The sequence below is a fragment of the Marmota flaviventris genome, chromosome 13, assembly GCF_047511675.1.
Source record: "Marmota flaviventris isolate mMarFla1 chromosome 13, mMarFla1.hap1, whole genome shotgun sequence".
Lineage (NCBI taxonomy): Eukaryota > Metazoa > Chordata > Mammalia > Rodentia > Sciuridae > Marmota > Marmota flaviventris.
The window spans coordinates 66,427,676-66,445,887 of NC_092510.1; the positions used below are offsets into that span (position 1 = coordinate 66,427,676).

An 18,212-nucleotide genomic window follows, 5' to 3' on the forward strand; every position below is an offset into this window, starting at 1 on the left:
CCCCATGCTTGTGTGAGTCCCTGGGTTCAGTCCCCCATGGGGCAGGGGAAAGTGCACATTAATGTAATTGGGCAAGTTCCACACTAGTGAAGTTGATAATAAATAAATGACTGTTATATTTGGCATTACACTAAAGAGTGTTGTTTACTTACTCCTAAAGTAGTTATTGTTTCTTTTTCTCTTCCTATAGGAGCTTCCATGTACCAGTCTCAAAAGTGAAGGTATGACTGGGAAGGGTCATGAAAGAATTTACTGGGATGAAGATAATGCTTTGCATCTTAATAGGGGACTGAGTTATGTGTTTGTCAAAATTCAGCAAAGATACACTTAAGATTAGTACATTAAATTGTATAACTTTTACCTCAAAAGGAAAAGAAATCACGAATTGCAGTTAATGAATTGCTAAAAATTTAGGCTAAGTATACTCATGTCTACAGCATACTTTGAAATTTTTTTTTCCAAATATTTATTTATTTATTTATTTTTAATTTTTTTTCCTAATCTTTATTTTTTTTTTAATTTTTTATTGTTGGTTGTTCAAAACATTACATAGTTCTTGATATATCATATTTCACACTTTGATTCAGGTGGATTATGAACTCCCATTTTTACCCCATATACAGATTACAGAATCACACCAGTTACACATCCATTGATTTACATATTGCCATACTAGTGTCTATTGTATTCTGCTGCCTTTCCTGTCCTCTACTATCCCCCCTCCCCTCCCCTCCCCTCTTCTCTCTCTACCCCCTCTACTGTCATTCATTTATCCCCCTTGTATTATTTTTCCCTTTCCCCTCACTTCCTCTTGTATGTACTTTTATATAACCCTGAGGGTCTCCTTCCATTTCCATGCAGTTTCCCTTCTCTCTCCCTTTCCCTCCCACCTCTCATCCCTGTTTAATGTTAATCTTCTTCTCATGCTCTTCGTCCCTACTCTGTTCTTAGTTACTCTCCTTATATCAAAGAAGACATTTGGCATTTGTTTTTTAGCGATTGGCTAGCTTCACTTAGCATAATCTGCTCTAATGCCATCCATTTCCCTGCAAATTCTATGATTTTGTCATTTTTTAATGCAGAGTAATACTCCATTGTGTATAAATGCCACATTTTTTTTTTATCCATTCGTCTATTGAAGGGCATCTAGGTTGGTTCCACAATCTTGCTATTGTGAATTGTGCTGCTATGAACATCGATGTAGCAGTGTCCCTGTAGCATGCTCTTTTTAGGTCTTTAGGGAATAGACCAAGAAGGGGAATAGCTGGGTCAAATGGTGGTTCCATTCCAGGTTTTCAAGAAATCTCCATACTGCTTTCCAAATTGGCTGCACCAATTTGCAGTCCCACCAGCAATGTACAAGTGTACCCTTTTCCCCACATCCTCGCCAGCACTTGTTGTTGTTTGACTTCATAATGGCTGCCAATCTTACTGGAGTGAGATGGTATCTTAGGGTGGTTTTGATTTGCATTTCTCTGACTGCTAGAGATGGTGAGCATTTTTTCATGTACTTGTTGATTGATTGTATGTCCTCCTCTGAGAAGTGTCTGTTCAGGTCCTTGGCCCATTTGTTGATTGGGTTGTTTGTTATCTTATTGTCTAATTTTTTGAGTTCTTTGTATACTCTGGATATTAGGGCTCTATCCGAAGTGTGAGGAGTAAAGATTTGTTCCCAGAATGTAGGCTCCCTATTTACCTCTCTTATTGTTTCTTTTGCTGAGAAAAAAACTTTTTAGTTTGAGTAAGTCCCATTTGTTGATTCTAGTTATTAACTTTTGTGCTATGAGTGTCCTACTGAGGAATTTGGAGCCCGACCCCACAGTATGTAGATCGTAGCCAACTTTTTCTTCTATCAGACGGCGTGTCTCTGATTTGATATCAAGCTCCTTGGTCCATTTTGAATTCACTTTTGTGCATGGCGAGAGAAAGGGATTCAGTTTCATGTTGTTGCATATGGATTTCCAGTTTTCCCAGCACCATTTGTTGAAGATGCTATCCTTCCTCCATTGCATGCTTTTAGCCCCTTTATCAAATATAAGACAGTTGTAGTTTTGTGGATTGGTTTCTGTGTCCTCTATTCTGTACCATTGGTCCACCCGCCGGTTTTGGTACCAGTACCATGCTGTTTTTGTTACTATTGCTCTGTAGTATATTTTGAAGTCTGGTATCGCTATACCGCCTGATTCACACTTCCTGCTTAGCATTGTTTTCGCTATTCTGGGTCTTTTATTTTTCCATATGAATTTCATGATTGCTTTCTCTATTTCTACAAGAAATGCCGTTGGGATTTTGATTGGCATTGCATTAAACCTATAGAGAACTTTTGGTAATATCGCCATTTTGATGATGTTAGTTCTGCCTATCCATGAACAGGGTATATTTTTCCATCTTCTAAGATCTTCTTCTATTTCTCTCTTTAGGGTTCTGTAGTTTTCATTGTATAAGTCTTTCACCTCTTTTGTTAGTTTGATTTCCAAGTATTTTATTTTTTTTTTGAGGATATTGTGAATGGAGTGGTTGTCCTCATTTCCATTTCAGAGGATTTGTCGCTGATATACAGGAATGCCTTTGATTTATGCGTGTTGATTTTATATCCTGCCACTTTGCTGAATTCATTTATTAGCTCTAATAGTTTCTTTGTAGACCCTTTTGGGTCTGCTAGGTATAGAATCATGTCACCTGCAAATAGTGATAATTTAAGTTCTTCTTTTCCTATTTTTATGCCTTTAATTTCTTTCGTCTGTCTAATTGCTCTGGCCAGTGTTTCGAGAACTATGTTGAACAGAAGTGGTGAGAGAGGGCATCCCTGTCTTGTTCCAGATTTTAGAGGGAATGCCTTCAATTTTTCTCCATTCAGAATGATGCTAGCCTGAGGCTTAGCATAGATTGCTTTTACAATATTGAGGTATGTTCCTGTTATCCCTAGTTTTTCTAGAGTTTTGAACATAAAGGGATGCTGTACTTTGTCGAATGCTTTTTCCACATCTATCGAGATGATCATATGGTTCTTATTTTTAAGTCTATTGATGTGGTGAATAACATTTATTGATTTCCGTATATTGAACCAGCCTTGCATCCCAGGGATGAATCCTACTTGATCATGGTGCACAATTTTTTTGATATGTTTTTGTATCCGATTCGCCAGAATTTTATTGAGGATTTTTGCATCTAGGTTCATTAGAGATATTGGTCTGTAGTTTTCTTTCTTTGAAGTGTCTTTGTCTGGTTTAGGTATCAGGGTGATGTTGGCCTCATAGAATGAATTTGGAAGTTCTCCCTCTTTTTCTATTTCCTGAAGTAGCTTGAAAAGTATTGGTATTAGTTCTTCTTTAAAGGTTTTGTAAAACTCTGCTGTATACCCATCCGGTCCTGGGCTTTTCTTAGTTGGTAGTCTTTTGATGGTTTCTTCTATTTCCTCAATTGATATTGGTCTGTTTAGGTTGTCTATATCCTCCTGACTCAATCTAGGCAGATCATATGACTTAAGAAATTTATCGATGCCTTCACTATCTTCTAATTTATTGGAGTATAAGGATTCAAAATAATTTTTGATTGTCTTCTGTATTTCTGAAGTGTCTGTTGTGATATTGCCTTTTTCATCCCGTATGCTAGTAATTTGAGTTGTCTCTCTTCTTCTCTTCGCTAGCATGGCTAAGGGTCTGTCGATTTTGTTTATTTTTTCAAAGAACCAACTTTTAGTTTTGTCAATTTTTTCAATTGTTTCTTTTGTTTCTATTTCATTAATTTCAGCTCTGATTTTAATTATTTCTTGCCTTCTACTTCTTTTGCTGTTGTTTTGCTCTTCTTTTTCTAGGATTTTGAGATGAAGTATGAGATCATTTATTTGTTGGTTTTTTCTTTTTTTAAGGAATGAACTCCAAGCAATGAATTTTCCTCTTAGAACTGCTTTCAATGTGTCCCATAGATTCCGATATGTTGTGTCTGTGTTTTCATTTATCTCTAAAAATTTTTTAATTTCCTCCTTGATGTCTTCTATAACCCATTGATCATTCAGTAACCTATTGTTCATTCTCCAAGTGATGCATGCTTTTTCCTTCCTTCTTTTATCGTTGATTTTCAGTTTCATTCCATTATGATCAGATAAGATGCATGGTATTATCTCTACTCCTTTATATTGTCTAAGAGTTGCCCTGTGATATAATATATGATCTATTTTTGAGAAGGATCCATGTGCTGCTGAGAAAAAAAGTGTAACTGCTTGATGTTGGGTGGTATATTCTATATATGTCAATTAAGTCTAGGTTATTAATTGTGTTATTGAGTTCTATAGTTTCCTTATTCAACTTTTGTTTGGAAGATCTGTCCAGTGGCGAGAGAGGTGTGTTGAAGTCTCCCATGATTATTGTATGGTGGTCTATTAGACTCTTGAACTTGAGAAGAGTTTGTTTGATGAACATAGCTGCACCATTGTTTGGGGCATATATATTTATGATTGTTATGTCTTGTTGGTGTATGGTTCCCTTAAGCAATATGTAGTGTCCCTCTTTATCCCTTTTGATTAACTTTGGCTTGAAATCTATTTTATTTGATATGAGTATGGACACTCCTGCTTGTTTCCGAAGTCCATATGAGTGATATGATTTTTCCCAACCTTTCACCTTCAGCCTATGTATGTCTTTTCCTATCAAATGCATCTCCTGTAGGCAGCATATTGTTGGGTCTTGTTTTGTGATCCATTCTACTAGCCTGTGTCTCTTAATTGGTGAGTTTAAGCCATTAACATTTTGGGTTATTATTGAGATATGGGTTGTTCTTCCAGCCATATTTGTTTATTTCTGTTACTAAACATGGTTTGTTTTCCTCTTTGATTATTTTCCCCCCCTTTACTGTCCTACCTCCCACTGTTGGTTTTCATTGTTATTTTCCATTTCCTCTTCCTGTAATGTTTTGCCGAGGATGTTTTGAAGAGATGGTTTTCTAGCTGCAAATTCTTTTAACTTTTGTTTATCGTGGAAGGTTTTAATTTCATCTTCCATCCTGAAGCTTAATTTCGCTGGAAACACAATTCTTGGTTGGAACCCATTTTCTTTCAGTGTTTGAAATATGTTATTCCAGGATCTTCTAGCTTTCAGAGTCTGTGTTGAAAGATCAGCTGTTATCCTGATTGGCTTACCCCTAAATGTGATCTGCTTCCTTTCTCTTGTAGCTTTTAAAATTCTCTCTTTATTCTGTATGTTGGGCATCTTCATTATAATGTGTCTAGGTGTGGATCTCTTATGATTTTGCACATCCGGCATCCTGTAGGCTTCTAGGATTTGGGATTCTGTCTCATTCTTCAAGTCTGGGAAGTTTTCTCGTATTATTTCATTGAATAGATTGCTCATTCCTTTGGTTTGGAGCTCTATACCTTCCTGTATCCCAATGACTCTTAAGTTTGGTCTCTTTATGTTATCCCATATTTCTTTGATGTTCTGCTCATGGTTTCTTAACAGTCTTGCTGAGCTGTCTATGTTCTTTTCACGTTGAAATACTTTGTCTTCATTGTCTGATGTTCTATCTTCTAAATGTTCTCTCTGCTGGTAGTATTCTCAATTGAGTTTTTAAGTTGGTTTATTGCTTCCTGCATTTCTAGGATTTCTGTTTGTTTGTTTTTTATAACCTCTATCTCCCTGTATAGTTGATCTTTTGCTTCCTGGATTTGTTTGTGTAATTCATGTCGAAGTGATCTTTCATTGTCTGATTTTGCTGTCTAATGTCTTCCTTGATACTCCAGATCATCTGAAGCATGTATATCCTGAATTCTTTATCTGACATTCCATCTGCTGCAGCTGTTACCTCTTCTAAAGTTGAGTTGACCTGCATTGCTTGTGGTCCTTTCTTTCCTTGTCTTTTCATACTGCTTGCGTTTCTTTCTGCTTGGTTAAACTGTTGTGTTTTTGAAAATTTTTTCCCCCTATATATTTACATTGCTCTTGTATAGTTGAAAAGTCTCCCTTGCAGGGTCGGGCGGCGGTCTGCCTACCTTGCAGGCATGGGCGGCGGCTCTGCTCTGCCCCTCCTCCAATTGGTGTGAGGTGTCTACCACGCCTGCGGACCCCTGGGCCTGTTCTGCCGGTCGGTCGCAGGTCTGCCTACCTTGCAGGCGTGGGCGGCGGCTCTGCTCTGCCCTTACTCCAATTGGGGTGATGTGTCTACCACGCCGGCGGGTCACTGGGCTTATTCCGGGCGCGGGAGGCGGCTCTGCTCTGCCCCTACTCCAAATGGGGTGACGTGTCTGTCGCACCGGCAGGCCACTGGGCCTGTTCTGCTGGTCGGTCGCAGGTCTGCCTACCTTGCGGGCACGGGTGGCGGCTCTGCTCTGCCCCTACTCCATTTGGGGTGTCATAACTACCACGCCGGCAGGTCACTGGGCCTGTTCCGGGCGCGGGCGGCGGCCCTGCTCCTCCGCTCTGGCTCGATGACAAAGTGAGAGAGACTCGGGTGTCTGTGACTCACCCTCCCTACCAGGAGACCAACTGTTTCTGTCGCCGCTGGTATTGATGAAGTTCTCTCCTCCCCCGCTTTCTGATGACATCAGATCTCTGCCATGTTGGTATCCCATGCGAATGGCAGCATTTCGTTCCCTTTGCTGGGTGACCAAAGCAACGGGTGAGTCCTGACCGGCCCTCACAAGCCCCGTCTCAGTCCCATTGCCACTGCTCACGAAGGCTCGGTTGGTATTTACCTCCACAGTACTCAGCAGGACCCGGACCGAGAAGCAGTTTGCGCGGGCTCCTTAGCCCTGGGCCAGAGCAGTTCCGGAAGCTGGAACTCAGCCTCTCCGTGCTCGGTGCATGCTCTGATAAGAGCAGGCTCCAAGAAGCAGTTTCCGCGGGTTATTTAGCACAGAGCCTGAGTAATTTGTCTACAAGCCGCAGGCGAATGGCAGCCTGAAATTACCTATTCTATGGCTGAATGAGCTGCGATCAGTCGAAAACAGGGATGGTGACGTCAGCTCTCCAAGATGGTGGCCGCTGGCCTCCTCTGTGGTCTGACCAGTGTGGAGAACCGAATTGGACCGCTTCCTTCCCCCGTCTCAAACCCAGAATTCAGCACTGAGTACGGTGCTTGCACAGCTGGCAGAAGCCCACAGAAACTGCAGCGCTGTATCCCTGTGTCGCTATCTCCTCGTTTCCCAGCGTGCGCCACAGACTCTAGCCGCGGGGCGATTTGCCGAACAAGCAGCGTGACCCTCCGTGCGGACAAATCTCTCGCGTTTGAGCCCCCGTAGCCGATCCTCGTGCGATGGAAATCCTTCCTCCAGGTTCCGGAGCACCCCACTTTTGCTGGAAATTCCTAACAAGATAGCCTTTAGCCGTCCTGACTCGTCATTCTCCCGCACAGTGACTCGGCACACGGGGGCAATGCACTCCCCTCGCCGCCATCTTCCCATCTCCCAAATATATATGTTTTAAGTTGTAGTTGAACACAATACTTTTATTTTTGTTTATTTATTTTTATGTGGTGCTGAGGATTGAACTCAAGGCCTGGCACTTGCTAGGCGAGCGCTATACCGCTAAGCTATAACCCAAGCCCCTGAAATGTATTTTTAAAAATATTTGGTTAGATATGGGTAAAAGAATGGATATGAAAAAAGTAAATATGCTTATGATAAAATCTAGTTGGTAGATATGTGGATGTTCACTGTAAAATTGTTTCAGCTTTTTTAAAAATATTTTAGTTGTGGGTGGATATGATATCTTTATTTATATGGTGCTGAGAATTGAACCCAGTGCCTCATACATGCTAGGCAAGCACTCTACCACCGAGCCACAACCCCAGCCCTATTTCAGCTTTTTTATATGTTTGAAATTTTCATACCAAAATGTTTGGAGGGGCAAATAATACCTAATACTTGTTTTGTTTTATGTTTGATGCATAAACAGTCTTTACTGGGCTCAGACAGGAAGTCCATGGGTCTTGAAAAGACCTCTTTGTACATATGGTTTTCTTTTTGTTGTTTCGTCTTAAAAAGTTTTTTTTGCCCTTATAATTTTTTAAACACTGACTATATAGTTGATCCCCTTAAGGCTTGATAAGACTTGGTACCTGGAGCAGGGACACAGCCATCAACCTTTTTTACCTTGAGTTTTAGATACTTTGATATAGAGTTTTGCTAAACTGCTTAGGGCCTTAGTCTGATTTTCCCACTCAATTCTGGTTCTACCCTATCTTAGTAGCCATCACATAGTGTCGCCACCTTAAGAGCTTTTTGGAAAAGTGATAAAAGATAACATGGGCAAAAATAAAAGTTTTTATTCTACTCAGGGAGAAAGCAGTATTGGTTAGGAAGGTTCTGCGTGCAAATAACAGAAAATCCAAGGAAAAATGACTTCCACAGTAAGAGGGTTTACTATCTTATATAACAGCAATCTGGAAGCAGAACATGTCCAGGATTTCAGGATTCCAGTTCAACTTTTTTGTGATTTTCATGACTTTTCCTGGATATCAGTTAGCTACTGCAACTCCACACATTGGGTTCTTGCCCAACAGCATCTAAAAGAAAGAAGGGGAGACTTTTTATGTTGTATTTCTTTTTAAGAACAAGGAAAACAATCCTGAAAAGTCTTCAATACACTTTATATCACACATTCCTACTTAAACCTACCACTAGGAAAGGGGATAGAATTACCACGATGGTCTAAACTCTTTGACATCCTCCCCTGGAATGGAGGAACGCAAAATCTGAACAAAATTAAGGTTCTGTTAGCCTGAGGAAGAGACAAGTGGCCTCAAAACCAGATTCGAAATTTTGGTTATTAAAAACATAATTTGAGGAGCTGGGGCTCAGTGGTAGCGTAGTTGCCTGGCACGTGTGAGGCACTGGGTTCGATTCTCAGCACTGTATATAAATAAATAAAATACAGATCTGTAAACAACTAAAAACATGTTAGGGGTAGGGGGGACATAATTTGAGCTGGGCACAGTGGCATATGCCTGTAATCCCAGCAACTGGGGAGGCTGAGGCTGAAGGATCACAAGTTCAACACCAGCTTCAGCAACTTATCAAGGCCCTAAGCAGTTTAGCAAAACTCTATCTAAAAGTAAGAAATAAAAAGGCTGGCAATGTGGCTTAATTGTTAAGTGTCTGGGTTCTATCACTGGTACAAAACAAAACATAATTTGAAATGTTCTAGTTTTCTATTAGTAGGTAAGGTTTCTGTCAATAATGGTAATGTTCTATGCATTTCCAGTAAAACTAGAAGAAGAGTTTTTTAATGTTATCTGAATTTAAAAAACATAATTTGAAAAACATAAAATAAATGTATTCGTGTGTGTGTGTGTGCGCGCGCGCGCATGCAAGCGCGCCTGGGATTGGACCCAGGGGTGCTTAACCACAGAGCCCCATTTCTAGCCCTTTTTATATTTTATTTTGAGATAGTCTCTTGGTACATTGCCGAGGATCTCGAACTTGCAGTCCTTCTGCCTCAGCTTTCCAAGTTTCTGAGATTATAGGCATGTGCCACCATGCCTGGCTAAAATTAATATACTTTTAAGGCTTAAAATATACATATATATATATAAAATAAAAAGTGAAAATGTATCCTCATCCTATTTTTTTCCCTCCTAATTTCACGCCTCTGATAAAACCACTATCAGTAACTTGTGGGGTATAGTTTCAAACAGCTTACAGGGGCTGAAGATGTGGCTTAAGTGGTAGCGCGCTCGCCTGGCATGCGTGCTGCCCGGGTTCGATCCTTAGCACCACATACAAACAAAGATGTTGTGTCCGCTGAAAACTACAAAAAAAACTAAATATTAAAATTCTCTCTGTCTCTCTCTCTCTCTAAAAAAAAAAGAAATCAATATAAACCTACTACCATAGTTTTGTTTTTTCCCCTAAATTTAGGTTCATACTAAACATATTGTTTGCAAGTTGATATTTTCCCTCAATTATCTGTTAAACACATTTTTTCATGTCTGTGTATAGCTTTCCCTTGAAAATTATTTCATATTATACATCATCATGGCCCTTTTGGTGGTCATTGAAGAGGTTGTCTCCAGTTTTCCCCATTACTAATAATGCAGTAGCTATCCTATCCCACTTTTTAATTTTTTATGATGAATTTCAGTTATATGTGAAAACAGACCAGGATAATGAACCCCCATACACCTATCACCTTTCATCAGTTGTCAACATTTTGCTTCTCTTGTTTTATCCTTCCTTCTGTCCCTATTTTTAGTTTTTGGGGAAGCACTTTAAAAGCAAATCTCAAACCTAATTTCACCCATGAATACGTAAGCAATCACTAACCTTTTTTTGTGTATGTGTGTATTTTTAATTTTGAGATTAAGGTCTCACTAAGTTGCCTAGGATCTTGCTAGATTGCTGAGGCTGGCCTCGAACTTGGCAATTCTCCTGCTCCAGCCTCCTGTGTTTTTTTGTTTGTTTGTTTGTTTGCTGGGATTATAGGCATGTGCCACCTTGCCTGGCTCGCTTAGCATGTTTTCATGGTTATCATATTGTAGCACATATCAATACTTCATTCTTTTTTATGGCTATTTTATCAGTATGCCACACTTTATTGATCTATTCATTAGTTGGTAAATATTTGAGTTGTTTAGACCTTTTGGTTATTGTCAGTAATGCTACTGTGAACATTTTTATTTACAAGTTTTTGTTTGAATGCCAGTTTTCAGTTCTTTAGGATAATATACCTAGGAGAGGGATTGGTGGATCCATTGGTATTTGTTTTTGAAGAACTATCATACTATTTTCCACAATGGCTGCTCCATTTTACATTCCCATCAGGAGTGTATAAAGATTCTAATTTCTCCATATTCTTGCCAATACTTGTTATTTTCTGGGTTTTTGAAATTATAATCATCCTAAGTCTGTGTGAAGTAAACTTGGTTTTGGTGTGCCTTTATGATGTTGAACTTTTTTTTATGTTCTTAATGGCCATTTTTATATTTTTTTTGGAGAATGAGCTCTCTCTCCAAGTTCTTTGCCCTTTTTTTTATTTAGAATGGTTTGTCTTTTTTATTTTGGTTATCAGTATTCCTTGTATATTTTGGATCCTAGACACTTTTTAATTTCTTCCATTACGTGGATTATTTTTACTTCCTTATAGTATCCTTTTATGAACAAAAGCTTTTAATTTTTATGAAGTACATTTTTACATGTTTTTGTTGTTGTTGCATGCACCTTTGATATTCTAGACTTTTTTTGTGTGTGTGTGCAGGGGATTAAATCTGTAGCTTCATATACACTAGATACACTAAGCAATTGCTCTACTGCTAAATCAATCCCATAGTCCCCATCCACTCTTTAAAATATTTTTTTAGTTGTAGGTGGACACAATATCTTTATTTTATTTATTTATTTATTTTTTATGTGGTTCTAGGGATTGAACTCATGCCTCATGCATGTGAGGCAAGCACTCAACCACTGATCTACAACCCCAGACCCCAATCCACTTTTTTTGGTACTGGGGATTGAACTCAGGGGCACTTGACTACTGATCCATATTCCCATCCCCATTTTGAATTTTATTTAGAGACAGGGTCTCACTGAGTTGCTAACACCTCGCTGTTGCTGAGGCTGGCTTTTTGAACTCAAAATTCTCCTGTCTCAGCCTCCCAAGCAGCTGGGATTACAGGCGTGCACCACCATGCCCGGCTCCCCCCATCCACTTTTGAAAGTATATATTGTGTTGTTTAAAATGAATTGCCAATTAAATTTTTCATAAATACATAGATCTGCCCATTTAAATATACTTTTTTCTCATACCTTCATCCATACTATATGTATGTATGTGTATATAATATGTGTGTATGTGTATATTTTATATTATATGTATATACACACACACTTTTTTCTTTTCCCCAGTACTGGGGATTGAATCCAGGGTTATTCTACCTCTAAGCTATGTCCCCAACCCTTTTTATTTTTTACTTTACAACAAGGTTTCACTAAATTGCCCAAGCTGGCTTCAAATTTTTTATTTCTTCTACCTTTGCCTCTCAAGCTGCTGGGATTACATGTGTGCTCCACCACACCCAGTCCATACTATATATTAATCAGTCTTACTCTTTCTAGTTTTTGATAATTTGACAGGTAAAAAATAATTTAATTTGCTTTTTCACCATGATTAATTTATTTACTTTATTACATTATATTTCTTCTAATTGTAGACACTCAAATATATGTTGAATGAATGTTCATATCTTTTGCTTTTTATCTTTTTAATTGGCCATCCAGATGCTACATTTATGTGTGACAAGCGGTGTAACAAGAAACGGTTGTGTGGACGGCATAAATGTAATGAGATATGCTGTGTGGTAAGTGGATTTATCATTAGGCATAATTAGATTCCATTCATCTAGGCACCAGGCTCTAGAAACCTCAGCCATCTGGAATGTGGCCCAGATTTAGATATCAATAGGAAGGGCCTGTAGGCAAGAAAGAGCTCTCATAGTCCCCAAACTGCTCAGCAGAGATAGATAAAACATTTTTAGACCTCAGCCAGGTCAAGAAATCAACCAGTGGTAGCATGAAGGAATTTAAAAAGGAAAGACAAAATACCTTGGACCCCAGAGCCCAAGACCTAGATGAGCACACAGTCCAACACACTATTATGGACTTAGCAACTGCATTTTATATACTCATTGGGCCAAGTCAGTAGGCAAAATGAATATAACTTTTTTTTTTTTCTATTTGTCAGTAGACCTTTATTTGTTTGTTTGTTTGTTTGTGTGTGGTGCTGAGAATTGAACCCAGTGCCTCACACATACCAGCAAGTGCTGTACCACTCTGAGCCACAACCTCACCCCTGAGTATGGCATTTTACAGGAGTAAGTTACATTTATTTGGAATATTCACTTCTGTGGAATTAATTAAAGGAAACATAATTCAACTATTGATATATCTTATCGTATATACATATATGTGTGTGTGTCATATGTACATGACAAGATAACATGTACATATGTGATATATATATCTGTGAGTATATGTATATACACAAATGTGTACATACAAAGTAATAGCACCAATAACAAGGTAATACATAATTGTCATTTAAAAAAATGTATATATTGACAAGGTGAAGAATGATGAAATTGTGCTTTCTACCAAGATTGATAAGTCAGTGTTTGAAGGCCTAAATGCTTTTGATTATCAAAAATTAAGCATATACAAAAGCAGTGACATTAGTATAGTGACTCACATGTACATAACATCCAGCTTCAGTAGTGCCCAAATCATGGCTAATCTTGTTTTATCCATACCCTAACCGACTTCCTCCTCCCTGGTTATTTTGAAGCTATTCCTAGACATTATTTCATACTTAATTGTATAAAGCTTTGTTTTTGCAAGTTAATCTTATTTATAGAAAATATAAAATGGAGACCATTTTGTGAACAAATAGAAATCTCTCCCCTCAGGATAAGGAGCACAAGTGTCCTTTGATTTGTGGGAGGAAACTTCGTTGTGGCCTTCATAGGTGTGAAGAACCTTGTCATCGAGGGAACTGTCAGACATGCTGGCAAGCTAGTGAGTGTCTTCACTGTATACTTAGTTATGAGAGTTTCCTAGAAACTCAGGCATACTAAATTTTGAGATTTGTTTGCTTAGATTGATGTGCATTATTGAACTAAATCTTAGTATTTCAGACATGTTGAGTTTTTTTTAAAGTTATTTTTTATTGCTGTCTTACAGTCCCTGGATGTATGAAACTTGAGATGTGAGCAGTGACCCTGAGATAAGGGTTAATTCACTAATGGATTCCTCTTCTGATAACTCTCTTCTATATATTATTGACCTAGCTTCTGCCCTTGGCAGTCTTCTATATTAGCAGTGTTATTAGCAGCAGTTAGTAAGCTATTTGGTCTTGGGACACATTTATATTCTTCAAACTATTGAGGACTCTGAAGAGCTCTTTTCTGTGAGTTATATCTATTGATATCTATCATATTAGAAATTAAAACTGAGATATATAAGCAGTTGATTTATTATTTCATTTTTTTAAGATAGAAAAGAGAGAGAAAGAGAGAATTTTTTAAAATTTATTTTTCAGTTTTCGGTGGACACAACATCTTTATTTTATTTTTATGTGGTGCTGAGGATCGAACCCAGCGCCCCCGCATGCCAGGCGAGCACATTACCGCTTGAGCCACATCCCCAGCCCTATTATTTCATTTTAAGATAATAGTAATATATGCATTGCAGGTTAACATTAATCACTTTTTTAATTTAAAAAAGTCTCTACTTTGAAAAAAATACACTATTGGATGCCTGGCTTAATACAAGATAGCTGTAATCTCATATCAGCTTCTGCATTTTATCTGTTACAGTGCAGTTGAGGCATATAAAAAAAAATCCAGCCTCACATAGATAGCTATTTGGAAGAGTGAAGAATGTTTTTTAAACTTTCTTGAATAATTGTGGATACTGTTCTTTGGTGTTATACCAAAACTCAACCTCATTACAGAAACGACATGAGTTAGTATTGTTTTTATTCTGTCACATTAAAATACATTGGTCTCTCTTGTACTTTGAATGGATCTTTTACCCATGCTTGATTTTATAATACAATACACTGATCATTTGGCAGATAAATATTCCCTGGGTTATTCAGATCTTTGAAATATTGACAAATTTTGTGTAATAGTAAAAACTAATTTGTAATAGTAGAAACTCATAGTCATTAATATAACCTTCTAATAGAAATGTGTTGGGGAAAGTATTGGGGAGTTGTCAGACTCAGAGTGATAAGTAGAACACTTGATATCTGTTTGTGCCTTTTTCACCCGGTCAACTTTAATAAAATAAAAGCTTAATAAAATAGAAACCTTTTTATTTTTAAAATAGCCCTCTTCCAAATTATCTAAAACCACAAACAACAATAAATGTTTGCATCTTCATTTAATATGGCATCCACATCCCAAACTAAACAAGGGATTTTTTTGCCTTATCTACCAGGTTTTGATGAATTAACCTGCCACTGTGGTGCATCAGTGATCTACCCTCCAGTTCCTTGTGGTACTAGGCCTCCAGAGTGTACCCAAACCTGTGCCAGAATCCATGAATGTGAACATCCAGGTGAGTCCCATCTTCCCTACCTCACAGCCTGCTCATACCATGTCACTGAGGATGTTGCCATGTAACTGTCTTCATGTGCTGAGGTCATGCTGAGATGGCAGTCCCTTGCTCACTGTGCTTCTGTGAAGGTGAGTCTATTATCAGGGCTCCAGTTTGGACCCACAGCAAAGTCTATTGCTTTATTCTGTGATTTTTCAGACACACCCAGAAGGGTGGAAGAACCCCTACTTGGTCTTGTCTTTCAAGGACTTTTCTTTGTGACCTCCACTTTTGGTGCATATTTCAAAGTTGAACATCTTTTGACAAAATTAAGAGTAACTTGAGGGGCTGGGTTTGTGGCTCAGTGGTAGGGCACTTGCCTAGCATGTGCGAGGCCTTGTGTTTGATTCTCAGCACCATATAAAAAATAAATAAAATAAAGGTATTGTCCAACTACAATTAAAAAATAAAATAACGGGTTTTTGCTGTTACAGAAGCAATGTATATTAAATAAAATAAAGCAAGAATAAAAGTAATGAAGTCAAAAGGTTAACATTAAGTTGTTAATTATATCATCTCCTAAGAATTAGATACATTTTTCTCTTTATCACTAAGATTTTCTACAATATGGGGTATGTGTGTAACTGGAAATTGAATCCAGAGCTTCATACATGCTAGGCAAACACTCTAATGCCAATATAGATTTTTAATGACAATAGAGTACTCTGTTACATGAATCGGCCAGTTTATTTAATCAGTCTTGTGTTGCTGGACATTTGAGTTCTTTCCACTTTTTCTCTGATAAACTGCTTTTGACACCACCCCAAAAACTACTTGACATCAGTCATTTTTCATATCTGTCTAGTCCAGTTGCTGACTTTTTCCTAGGACTGTATTGTGCCCATTGTTTGTTTTATTTTATTTTTCCATCATTTTATCTTAACAAGCCTCAGAGACAAACTTAAAATAATCAAGGCCCCAGATTTAATACTTTCAGTGAACTCTGATCATATGATTCAGACTTACAATAATAGACCTCTTTTTTTTTTTTTTTTTTTTTTTAATTAATAGACTAAAAAGAATAAGCAAATTCCTCATGAAATAAAAAGTCCCTTTCTTCCCTGGAACCTTAGGATGTCCAGCCCTCCCAGCAAAGTTTATACTCATACTACAGTGTTCACACAATCATGAAGTAAGTGTCCAGGCCACACGCAACCCCAACCCCTTTTTTCAACGAAGTTCAAAACCTGCTGGGTAATGTCCTTAGTAAGAACTTAACTGCTTGTGAATTATGTTGTTTTGGCCTGCTTTTGTTCTGCATTCGTTGCCATTTTCTTGAGTGTTTGTTGTATATTCAGCATGGTATCAAAGCTTCCGAGGAATTTTTTTAAAAACCCATAGCTTTGAGGTTCTTGTGTTTTCCCTGGGAGGAAGAGAATGGTAATTAAGTACACACAACACAACCAACTTGTATGTACATGAACCGGATGGCATGGCAGCAAGCCTTACAGAGAATGTGAGGGAGCTTAGGATAGAGTGTGGTCAGTCAAGAAAAGTTTTGTTGTAGGGGACAAGTTTTAGTGAAGTACCTCTTACTGACAATAATGATATCGAAAGGAGTCAGCATAATTATTTTAGATGGAATACGTGGCAAAGGTATCTGTGTACCAGTGAGCAGTTGTAGCATAAGGTAGAGTGAAAATAATAATGTAGTAAAAATGAACAGACCAGGTGACTGTCTGCAGGACATGGTGAGAAAGCTGTCACCTCTCTGCTTCTAGCATTTGGCATATTTCTTCCCATCTTGATTTGGTTTCTCTTTCCCACTCATCTCATCTTTCAACACTTTATTGTAAAACCAGGTGCTTTTTATGTTCCTCTGTCCACTTAGAAAAAATAGTCCCTGCTCCAGAATTTAAATGTTCTATTTCATATGCTGTTTACAATATATAGACCTACATGCATATGTTATAACACGTAAATGTTATAAATGGCATATATGTGTGGCTTTGCTTAGAAATCATACCTAATGGGGCTGGGATTGTGGCTCAGCTATAGAACGCTCGCCTAGCACCGGCGGGACCCAGGTTCGATCCTCAGCACCACATAAAAATAAAGGCATTGTGTTGTGTCCATCTACACCTAAAAAATAAATTAATTAATTAATTTTTTAAAAAAAGAAATCATACCTAATATTACCTTTCTTTTTCTGCAGTATATCATTCTTGTCATAGTGAGGAGAAATGTCCCCCTTGTACTTTCCTAACTCAGAAGTGGTGCATGGGCAAACATGAGGTAAGTTTTCTCTCAGGTGTTCGTTGTTCCAGCCAGAGATTTATAATTTAATTACTTAAGAGCTGTTAGTTTGATCATTTCTCAAACTAAACTTCCTCCAAGAAGAAGCTTTCTGTTGCCACTTTTTTCCTTTTTTTTTTTTTTTTTTTTTTGTTGTTGTTGTTGTCTGTCCCAATACTGTAGTTCTTTCCAGAATATCACAAAAGTGAAATCATTGAGTAGGTAGCAGTTTGAGTCTGTTTTATCATTCTCTAATCTCATTACAACTAATGAAATTCAGCCTAGTTGACCTTGAGAACACATGCTATATTCAAAAACAGAACTTCTAAGTTAACTGGCATGAAAGTGGAGTTGCTAGCCTAGGAAGAAGTATTTCAATAAGAGTAGAAATGGACTGTATCCTAGCTGCCCGGTTTGTTCTCTCATCCCTATGCAACTCCCCATTCCCAACCACTGGACTCAAATGCCTTCCTCCAGTCTTATTACCAGTACCCTGAAGGACTTCCACTCTCATTCTTAATCTCTAAGCCATATTTGGCATTGTCCACTATAAACCTTTAAATGCTTGAAATTTCTATTTTAAAAATGCATATTTAGGGCTGGAGTTGTGGCTCAGAGGTAATGCGCTCACCTAGCATGCATGAGGCACTGGATTCAATCCTCAGCACCACATGAAAATAAAATAAAGATTTTTTTAAAAAGCATATTTATCATAGATAATTTAGAAAATAAAGTTCTGCTTCCAAGAGAGTACTTTACAGGTGGGCAAGAAGGGAATTAGTACTGGGGATTGAACCCAGTATGTGTGTGCTATGTAAACTTCCTACCACTGAGCTATACCCCAGCCGAAGAAAGAGATATATATCCTTTAACATTCTTGGTGTATAATCTA

At 38.0% G+C, this 18,212-nt stretch overlaps 1 protein-coding gene across 5 annotated transcripts in view; it reads left to right on the top strand.

Moving 5' to 3' along the window:
* The window catches only part of Nfx1 (nuclear transcription factor, X-box binding 1), a 79,405-nt gene that overhangs the window by 40,050 nt on the left and 21,143 nt on the right, over window positions 1-18,212 (top strand). For all 5 annotated transcript variants that reach the window (XR_011704127.1, XR_011704126.1, XR_011704128.1 and 2 more), the window contains 5 exons: window positions 191-221; window positions 12,206-12,285; window positions 13,390-13,498; window positions 14,927-15,046; window positions 17,241-17,320. Coding sequence is in view for 2 of the 5 variants with exons in the window: in XM_027930936.3 (XP_027786737.1) it covers window positions 191-221; window positions 12,206-12,285; window positions 13,390-13,498; window positions 14,927-15,046; window positions 17,241-17,320 (420 nt within the window). In the remaining 3 variants the exon portion in view is untranslated. The remainder of the gene's footprint in view (window positions 1-190; window positions 222-12,205; window positions 12,286-13,389; window positions 13,499-14,926; window positions 15,047-17,240; window positions 17,321-18,212) is intronic.